Source organism: Scardinius erythrophthalmus (genome assembly GCF_964197995.2).
Source record: "Scardinius erythrophthalmus genome assembly, chromosome: 11".
In the NCBI taxonomy this organism is placed as follows: domain Eukaryota; kingdom Metazoa; phylum Chordata; class Actinopteri; order Cypriniformes; family Leuciscidae; genus Scardinius; species Scardinius erythrophthalmus.
In genome coordinates this window covers 44,138,383-44,149,615 of record NC_138231.1, presented here as the reverse complement: position 1 = coordinate 44,149,615, position 11,233 = coordinate 44,138,383, and the positions used below count along the sequence as shown (strand labels likewise).

The 11,233-nt window shown below is 37.2% G+C and overlaps 1 protein-coding gene across 1 annotated transcript; it reads right to left on the bottom strand.

The window, feature by feature from the left end:
* Positions 1 to 398: 398 nt before the first annotated feature.
* On the bottom strand, positions 399 to 5,539 carry LOC308698735 (GTPase IMAP family member 8-like; the record flags this gene model as incomplete). The annotated part of the gene is made up of 3 exons (XM_081378994.1): positions 399 to 1,051; positions 3,784 to 4,662; positions 4,891 to 5,539. The coding sequence occupies 3 exons, from the start codon at positions 5,537 to 5,539 to the stop codon at positions 399 to 401; spliced, it is 2,181 nt and encodes a 726-aa protein (XP_081235120.1).
* Positions 5,540 to 11,233: the final 5,694 nt, after the last annotated feature.

Genomic DNA, 11,233 nt, shown 5'->3' with positions numbered 1-11,233 from the left:
ATAATATGAGTGCACCGTCTTTGATACAGACAGTTACTCATGAGAACGCAGATTATTATTACATTTTATGGCTGTTAGTTGATTTAAACATTTAGAAATCTAAAAGTAATACTTTTTATTTATTCTGACATTTAACTAAACCTAAATTTCTCATCGCATGAACCCTTTTGCCAACTTTGTGGGTAACACAATAGTTGCCATCCTATCCAACATAAAACAATTAAACAGTCCAATCATAGACTGCTCAGAATTACCACTGTATATGATTGTCACTAAATTAATAATTTCCCTTAATTATATACATGACATCATAATTATACCACATGCATGATTATTGTAATGCCTACGTCCAGATGGGAGACAATCCCACTTGAGGAAATATTCAGGTCTGTGGGTTTTTATAGTATTTCACAATCACCTGTGTCTTGTTTTTTTGCATGCAACTGTTTTGTATTCTGGGCTCTTTTAAAGATGTTGCCTTTGGTGTAGTGCTTCCCTTCATTTCTCTTCACCATTTCATCAATCTTCATTAGCAGTTCTATGGACTGAAATCGGTTCCACATTGTCTTATTTTTGAATGAGTGAAATCTGCCACCGCAGCTGACAATCAGTGATTGTAGATCATCCTTTACTCTGATATACTCTTTCAAAGGATCTTTCATCAGGAAATTCAGCAAATCAGTATGAGTGAAAAGAACGATTGTGTGATTTAAAACATCTCTTTCAAGGTTCTGCTGAAGCCATTTCATCATGTTATTCTCTTCCTCTGTGAATCTACACACTCTGATGACTAGTAGAAACACATGAGGACCAGGAGCAGACATTGCTAAGCTTTTCTCAATTTCAGACAGATGAACGAAGCAGAAGGCACCTAACACTATGGCTGGAGTGTCTACTATTGAGATGGTTCTTCCAGACACCACTGTTGCTTGTTTCTCACAGTTCGTAGTGGTTGTCACAGGACTTGCTCTGAAAGCATTTCTGCCCAGGATGGTGTTTCCTGCTGAACTCTTCCCTGATGACAGTGGACCCAGCAGCACAATCCTCAGATCTGGTAGAGTGAGAGGAATATATGAGGTTATTTTTACTGAGAATTAAACAAATTGAAATTCTATGCAATACTTGTTGCACAGCAGAGTTGTGATCAGCATGGATAGACAAAGTAATGGCGTTTTTCCACTTCATACGACTCGGTATGGCTCCCTTAAATAGTCCCACCTCAGTTGAGGTTTCAAGTGTGCTATACTGATACTAAAATGTGACGTGTAAACACTACAGATCCGTGATTAGGTCAGTAGACGAGGGGCAGACGTTCCTCTCACTGGTGGCCGAGGAGTGGATCAAGCAAGAGCTGGATGGGGTGACCAGGAATGAAAAGGTTTTTCAGCAAATATGATTATAATCAGTCTATAATCCCAGCCACTTTGAAGAAGCGGTACTAAAATGCATTGGAAAAGCAAACTGATCCAAAGCGAACCGTGCTGTACCATGCAGCGGAAAAGCGCCATAAATATCTGAGTATATTTACTAAGCCTTCACGTTTATTAGTTTGGCTAAAATATTTAATGCATAAATCTATGTGAAGTATAGATTTGTATAGACATGTCTAATGCCGGGCGTACACCAAAGGATTTTCACAGTCCCAGACTAAAGACCGGCATTTTTTAGGAATCTTACTGGAGTCTCGGCGCGCTCCCGTCGTCTCGATCTTTAAATGTGAGGTGATAATCTGCAGTCGGCGACCCGATTTATGCCCGTCTTTCTCTAGTCTTTCATATCAAACATGTTTGATATTATCGCAAGTCTTAGCGTAGTCATAGTGACGTAAAACAATCAACAACCAATAAATTTGCTACCTTTGCTGTGAGTATTGTCCATTCTCTGTATTCTATAGTAGATATGTATCTTTTCTTGTATTATGTACCCTCGAATATTCACTGTGAAACACTTGTTCATAATTTCAACACAGCATTTAAAATTATACCCTTTCAAGATATTTAGTTCAAACTATTGTTCTCATCATATAATGATATATATTCATAACCCCCATATACAGTCATGTGAAAAAGTTAGGTCATACCATTAAATAGTCAACTCTTTATTAAGAAATGTTCACATAACAATGTCTAATTTTTTTTTTTTTTCATTCCTGGAAAAGAAAGCGATTTATTGTAATTAAACAATATAAATTACATATTTTTACTCATCAAACTAAAAATATGCATAAAAATGCCTATTTTAATGGAGGAAAAAAATTAGGACCCCTAATAACTAGTGATGTTGTTGAAATTGCTTCAGTGAGGTAAAATTGTGGAATGGCTGATGTCAAAGTCCTTTGATATCTTTTTAAATCCTTTTCCACACTCATAAGCAGTGTGGGGGAAATATATGGGGGTTATGTACCCTCAATTTTATTATTTGTCCTAATTTATTCCTCCTCAAAAATTGCATTCTTTTAAAATTACATTTCACAGAGAGTCTTAAAAAGGCCTTCCTTATTTTTAAATAGTTTAGTTAAATCACTGGGTCCTTCAGTATTGTTCAAATTGTTATTACATGTCCATATGTTGAAAAATAGACAGGCTTTCGTGGTGTCCTATTTTTTTCACATGACTGTATGGTTGCCTTTATATAATTTAATAATAATGATAATTTATTATTAATATTATTATTATTTTAATTATTATTTAATGATGATAATCACATAATTTGGACAGTGACTCCCACCCCCTGCAGAACACCATCACTGCACTGAGCAGCTCCTTTAGCGATAGACTCCTTCACCCCAAATGTGTGAAGGAGAGATCTTATCTGATATACCACCACTGTAGGCCTACCTTCAGAAATATTTTGGATCATGCAACATAATGTGATACATTATAATATCTAACTTTAGCTGCTTCTCCTCCATTTTTGTTAAATCACTGCTGAGCATGATAGGAGGAATTTGGTGGGAATAAAAAGCTAATATAATCTAGTTGTAGTCTTGTAAATAGTGTCACTACAAGATTCAATGTTTGTAAAATCTTTAGTCTGAGACTAAAAACTGTGAACCCCAAGTCTTTAGATGTGAGCTGATAATCTTATAAAGTCTTTTCTAAATCTTTTCAAAGTCTTTAGGTGTACAGAAAGCATTAGGCGACGTTCAGACTGTCAGTCCAAATCAGATTTTTGTGCATAGGCTATCCAAATGAAATCCGATCAGATTTAGCAAGAAATCACATGAAATGCACGTATTCAAATCGCATTTCTGGAAATCTGTTTCAGTCTGACTACTCTGACTGGATTTTGTATGGTTTTTGTAACTTTATCACGCCTCATAAAATGTAAATGGAAGACCTTGTTATAGGAAACATGCTGAAAGTCGCTGTGTTGTTGCAAAGTGCCGAACGAGCAGAAAATAACAACATAATGTTTTGAGACCGGCGGAGACGACAGCACAGAATAAAGCCGCTGCCTCAGAAGACGCAGTAGTCCAGCGCGGCGGATACACAGTCATTATCATGTAGTAAATGACAACATCTCTGTTGTAGTTGTTTTTGCCGTATGCCTACCAATGCAACATTATTGCCATTAAAAAACAATGCAGATATTCTGGAAAACGAAAGAGCGGCATGGAAACACAAATCATATCTGAACAATTTCGATACACAATGTGGACAGTCAATCATTTTAGATTGGATACACCAATAATCGGATTTGGACTGACAGTGTGAACGCAGCTTAATACACGTGGCAGAACCACAAGAAAAAATGTTAAGTATCAAATTATGAATGGTTTACCTTCTCTTGACAGAATGCTTGGAAACATTGCTCTTTCTAATGACAAACTCAGAGCCATCTCAGTCAACTTGAGGTCCATCATGAGTCTCATAAGACCATCTGTTTCTCTATGCACTTCATGTAACTCAGTCTCCCTCCCCGTGGCCTCTTGATCTCTCTCATCATCTCCTCTCTTTCCATCTTCTTTGCTCTGCGTATTTATTTCTCTTTCTTGCTCTGGCTTCTCTTGAGGGGATGTGGATACAGGAAAAGATTTTCTTGTATCTTTTTGCTTCTCTCTCTGGTCTCCGAGTTTGTTTTGAGCTTCCAGGCTCTTCTCATTTGCATAACTTTCTCCTCCATTGTCTTTAATCAGTTGTTCAATCTTCTCCAGCAGCTCTGTGACCTGATTTTGATTGTTTCTGTCTTGATTGTTGAATGAGTGAAATCTGCCACCACAACTGTGAACCAGTGAATCCAAATCAGGGCTTTTTCTGATATACTCATTCACAGATTCATCCTTCAGCGAATCGACGTGAGTGAACAGAAGGATGGTGTGACGTACAGCATCTTCTCCAAAGTTCTGCTGAATCCAGTTCACAGAGTTTTTTTCCTCCTCTGTGATTCTCTCATTCAGTCTGATGATCAGCAGAAACACACGAGGGCCAGGAGCAGACGAGTCTAAGCATTTCTCAATGTCATGCTTGAGTTGATGTTGAAAGTGCCTGCACAACCACAGTCCTGGAGTGTCAATGATTGAGATGGTCCTTCCCGACACCGCTACGTCTTGTTTCTCACAGGTCCAGGTCCTATTCAGTCTGAACACATTTTTGCCCTGAATGGTGTTTGCTGTTGCAGTTTTTCCCACTCCACCTTTACCCACCAGAACAATCTTCAGACCTGCTGGAAGAGAAAATAGGCCAATATATGCTATTGTTTACACATAGAAAACTGTATGTGATATAGAATAACTTTCTCATTAACCCCTGCATACATTTTTCCTGGAGTGGACAGATGTTTATTATCATGAAAAGCACATATTATGAAATTGAAATATTCTAAAACTTGAAGGAAAATGTATAGAAATTATAGAAATAAAACTATAAATGTTTTCACAAACTTTCTTACTTGCTTCCTCTTGTTTTCTCTCAGATGTTTTAGCATCCACCTCTGGCTTCATCTCCCTCTTCTGCTCTTGCGTGTGTCTCTCTTCATGGCCTTTCCTCACCATCTCTAGTTTCATTGTCTCCTCCTGCTCTCTGAGTTTTGTCTTCAGGTAGTGCCGTTCTCCATTCTTCCTCACCATTTCATCAATGCTCTTCAGGAGCTTTGTGATCTGGATGGGATCACATTCATTTTTGCTGTTCATCACATGAAATCTTCCCTCAAAATAGTTAAACATTTTCTGTGTTTCTTCACTCTCAGTGATTTGAATCCATTCTCTTCTGGAGACCTTTTCTCTTCCAGTAAACAGCACCATTGTGAACAGCAAAGCTTCTTCTCCAAAGACCTCCAGCATTTGCTCTACAACGTTCCTTTCGTCCTTTTTGAAGGTCTCCAGGTCGATGATGAGCAGGAACACGTGAGGAAAAGGATCGGAGAGATCCAGACTCTTCATCATCTGCTTCTGCAGCTCTTCATCAGTCAGTCCAGTGTTGAAGAATCCTGGAGTGTCAACGATGGAGATGTTTCTGTCTTCTACTCTTCCTCTCTGTATCTCACTCTCTGTTGTTCTGCTCTCTTTAAAAGCCTCTTGACCCAGTATTGCATTTCCCATTGCACTCTTTCCTACACCACACACTCCCAGTAACACAATCCGCAGATCCTGTGAATTTTCTGTCAAAGAATTTAGAGATCTTGTTGATTTGTCAATGCTTCAGTGATTCTAACTTGCATATTTTTACACTCTACTGCATGGGGCCTCATTTATAACCGTTGCGTACGCACAAAACGTACGCCACTTCCGACGCATAAGTTGTGATTTATAAAAACAAACTTGACGGGAATATTTGTGCACCGGCACGCAAACTCTGACCCATGCGTACAAACGTTTTGGAGATGGAGCCGTTTGGCGACACCGATGGGGAGCAGGAGTTAAATGTCTTTTTGGTCACTTTTAGACAGAAAATATAAAGACATATACAGAAAGATAATACAAATATAATTTCACTCACCAAGCCTATCACTTGAAGCAAATATCCATCCCTCCCTTCTTAAAAGGATAGTTCACCCAAAAATGAAAATTCTGTCATCATTTACTCTCCCTCAAGTTGTTCCAAACCTGTATGAGTTTCTTTGTTCTGCTGAACACAAAGGAAGATATTTTGAAGAATGTCTGTAATCAACAGTTCTCGGTCCCCATTGACTTCCATAGTAGGAAAAAAATATACTATGGTAGTCAATGGGGACTGAGATCTGTTTGGTTACGAACATTCTTCCAAATATCTTCCTTTGTGTTCAGCAGAACAAAGAAACTCATACAGGTTTGGAACAACTTGAGGGTGAGTAAACAATGATTTTATAAGAACGGTTTTATAAGTCTGAATATTTTTTTGCGTACGCCATTTTTGGCTTTCGGGCGCACGTACACTTTTAGTAAGGTTCCTACGCACAGTTTTATAAATGAGACCCCTGGTGCCTAACCAACATTATGTTCTGCCATAATGTGAGCGCATTCACCTATACACAGCAATTATGGAATGTTGGAGTCAGCAATATGTACTGAATATGCAACTTGTTTTCTAACCTGCTGCTCACCACAATCATGTGCTGCTGAAATCTTGAGATGTGTGAGAGGAACAGAAAAGTTTGCACTTATTAACTCCTGCTACTTAATAACCTTAGATTCACTAACTCATCTTACATCATCTTATCTTTCATCTTATAATAATACAAAGAAATGCATTATTTGGAAATGATACATAATCAATTAGATTTTAGATCATGAATCTGTTGCTCTGCTACTCTGGCACAGACATTCTCCGGCCACTTCTTGTTTCTATCAGAGCTAAAGAATAGAAACAGTTTTGAAGGAACAACTCTTCTCTAAAATGCTTGAGGCCAGTGGTAACAACAGCAATACATAACAAAAACCCTAGTTTATTTGAGTCCACACCAAGCGGCAACCTCCCCGTCTCTCTCTTGAAACCAACACGGAAGTGAGTTAAACTGCAATTCGTTGACTGGCCGCTTGAGGCTGGTGTCAAAAGTGAGTCAAATCTGTATCTCCCCCATGTTAAAATGACCAACTTTACAGCAGAAAAAAACATGTTTACAGCCTGGTGTCTGTATGTGGCTTTGGTCTATATAGCTTATTTTTCCCTTCATGACAACTGTGAGGGGGGTGAATTTTTTTTATAACTCTTCCGTTTAGTTGATTAATATTTAAAGTTCTGCAAGGGTGTGGCCACTTGAGTGACAGGTGGATTTGCTGATGTCAATGCTAGCCGTCTGTCTGCTGTTACTAGCCGTCAGTTCACCTCAGCAAATGTTGCTGCTGAACTTGCCACCTCTGCAGTGTTTTGTGCTTTTTTTCTGGATTATTTCATACAATTTAATACACCCATTACTTCGCCCACGGCTTAGGATTCCGTCGTTGTCGTCGAGTATCATTCGAGAGAACAACCAGCGCTGTATTTCAGTTGTTTTCCTCTGTGAACATGCACTAATGGATGTCTGACAATTTCGTTGCTTTTTGGAGTTATCAGATTTAAAAACGTCAATAAAGGCTTGTTCGTTCTGCTCTCACGGAACAGATTGATTATAATATGCTTATGTAACGTTACCGTCAGATGAAATCCTGCAGGCGTCGGCGCTTTCTCCGTCCATGCAATAACGTTAAATGTACATCCTTGAATGAGCGCGGATTTTCCTGCGCATTTACTTGAACTTCATAGGCAAAATCAGAATTTAAAATGGACTGAATATGCTCTCTAAGAACTTGACGAGCGATGCCGCGCTGACGGACCATAGACTATAAAAAAAGAGTGACTGACATGTATGCACATAAATCACTGTCTCACACACACACACTCTCAGAGTAATATTAAGTTACTGCATAATGCATTTTCAACTAGCAGAATAGTACAGAATCACGATACACAGTCTCACTTGTAGCCATGTCTTTTAACTATTATAATATTTCGAAGGGCAAAAATATAGGAACTTTTAATTGAGCTCCTCAGCTCCACTCACGCCCCGCCTGTTTGCCCATTTTCTGTTATCCGGGAGTGACGCAAGGCCAAGATGGCGACGGCCGGCTCCGCCCACTTTAGGCTTCAAAAATGCTATGGGTGACGTCACGGACACTACGTCCATATTTTTTTACAGTCTATGGTCCACACTCAAGAGTAATAAAATTAACTCTGAAGCAGTGTATTCAAGCAGCAAAGTTGATGAGATAATTAAGTGATTAATTGAGTGATGATTGACCATTAGTGAAGACACCTGCTGTTAACAAGCAGAATGAATGATTTTATGATTATGATTATAGCAGCCCTGTGTTAAGATAATCATATTAACATATGAGGTTCATGTGCCACACCCCTCTTAGCCTGTTAATTTCCCTATTAACCTCTAGCTCCACCCACCTGATCTCAAGCCGATTAGGACTCTATCAGGCTTTATGAACTGCACCTGTGCCCACAGCATCTTCCTTCTGGCGCACATGCATGTTCTGTGCAGAGGACTGAGTGTTTCTCCTTTCTTTGTTTTTTTTTCTGCGTGTGCGTAATTGACCATGCAAGTCCCTTTGTTTGATACTTGTGTGTATCTAAATGATACATGATGTGTATCCTAAATGATGTGTATCCTAAATGTGTTTGTTTTTGTGCTTGCTATATTTCCTGCCCATGTTCTTTAGTTATTTAGATGTGTATTTGATGAGCTAATAGTATGAGTAGATGGCCTCATGTATTGTTTAAACTACTTTATTTCCTGTGAATTCAATGTAACATTGGCAGTTACCATGAATCTGATCTGGCATTTTTTTTTTTCATTGTAAACTAAAACACTGTATTTTTGTTCTTTTGTAGAAACCACACGTGCACACACACCTAGTGACTAGACAGTGACTGACTAGACTGGACCTGTTCTTACCGACAGCCCCATTGGCTTCAAGCAAGCTACCTAAGCATCCCCTTACTCCTTTTCATGAAGACTTTTCACAGATCAAAGTAAGCTATTTCACTGTTTAGCAACAACCAGACATCCCAAATCAGACAATCAAATAAGAAGCTTCATGTTGCAGTGCAACTTTTCTACATTTGCACACACACACACACGCACACACACACAAAAAAACTCCAACAAAATTCACTTTGCGAATACAGTGTGCAGAAATATTCTTATATGTAAACAATTCATATTTTAACACAAGTAATGATATAGGGAAGAAGGAAAGAAGAAAAAAGAAAAAAGAAAAAAGAAAAAAAGGGGGGGGGAGGGGAGAATTACGAGATAATTTTTCATGAAAAAAGTTTTTGCTCTGTTTTTCTGAATTAACGAGTTAATTATCTCAGAATTACGAGATAATTTTTCATGAAAAAAAATTTTTTGCTCTGTTTTTCTGAATTAACGAGTTAATTATCTCAGAATTATGAGAATTTTTTCTTGAAAAAAAATATTTGCTCGGTTTTTCTGAATTAATGACTTAATTATCTCAGAATTCTGAGATCATTTTTCATAAAAAAAATATTTTGTTCTGTTTTAGAATTCTTCAGAATTCTGAGATAATTAAGTCATTAATTCAGAAAAACAGAGCAAATTTTTTTTAAATGAAAAATTATCTCATAATTCTGAGATAATTAAGTCGTTAATTCAGAAAAACAGAACAAAATATTTTTTTTTATGAAAAATGATCTCATAATTCTGAGATAATTAACTCATTAATTCAGAAAAACAGAGTAGATTTTTTTTCCTCAAGTGAATGCAATACGTTTCCGTAGATAGTAGTAGTAGTGGGGTTACGGTTCAATTATTGTTGTCTTAAGGATTTCCATACTGCATAAAAATGATCAGTCTTACTTTTTAAGGAAAATCTAATCTTTTCGAGTTGAAGGTGGTGCATAACATCTCTAATCAGGGCAGAGCAGCTTGGTGGATTTTTCCAGTTGAGCAAAATCAATCTACGTGCTAAGAGTGTGACAACTCCAAGCACAATACACTGTTTTTTAGACAGCTCCACATTGTCACTACTGACATAAAAAATATATTGTAATATATTATATCATAAATATATGGAAATATATTTTCATTCCGTAAAGGATCACAGGGCTGTTAACAAATGCTTAAAAAAATTAACTATATTAATTTAATATATACTGACCTTCATATGCTGATGCCATAATGACTTTTTTATTCTTGTTTGTTCCCTCCTGCAAATTATGATCAAGCGGCGCCTTATTCCTTCACAATGAGGCACAAAGTCTCTTTCCAAACCCTCCACCCTCTCTGTTCCTCTTAGATGGAGAAAATACCCACCTCCGAACAGGAACTGCTGAGACCGGCACAATCTAAGAGTACCAAAGTGTTGGCCTCTTCCCCAAACACTTACCTACAGTTTTTTATTCGCTTTGGTACTATTTTCACAAGTAACTGATCCATTTTTAAAACTCTTAGTCTAGAACTACAAAATGATCACTTATAGCACCGCTAATCATTCTTTCAAAACCTGATCTCAATTGTACATATTTTATTTCCACATAATCAGTGTTTTAGCTTGTAATGAGATGAGAGTAATAATCACCAAAACCATTGTATGTTTTTTTTTTTAGTTTATACATTTAACAGCTAGTCCGATACCAAACAATGCAAGATACTTGTTTCAAATCAGTCTTGTTGGTGAATGCACGATGTTACCGTAATATAGGCTACATTAGAAAATATACTTGCAGAACAATGCGTAACTGACATAAAATAAAACCATAAAGGTGAGATATTTAGGTTTTTTTAAGCACCTGTATAACCACAATTTGTTGTGACAAGACACAAAGTTAAACTTTTAAAATTAAAAATTAAAAACTGATGGTTTTGCAGTACCAATATATTGTGGTAATCAACACAATATCACACTGAAAAAAAAAAAAACACCGGAAAATTTTAAATACTGGGAACAGGCTTGTCAGAAATGTCTTATCACATCATAATTGTAAATGTTAAGAATCAAATGAGCATCTGATATTATTAGTTATAGATGCACCAAACAACTTTGAGTTTTCACGAATCTATTCCTACATCGCTAATTAAATGAATAAAGTCACTATGTGGTGAGCTGATGTCAGCATCTCGCGTGGCAAGTTCCCTCAGGACAAGAGCCACTTCATCTTTGAAAAAACAAATGAGGAAACTTCTGAACTTCTGTTTTTGTTCAGTCTTTTGTCTCAATGAAATATATGGAACATTTTAATAACAGTTTAATGGAACTAAATGTAGTACATTTAGTTAATTGGACACTAATACATTTTTTTCAGAC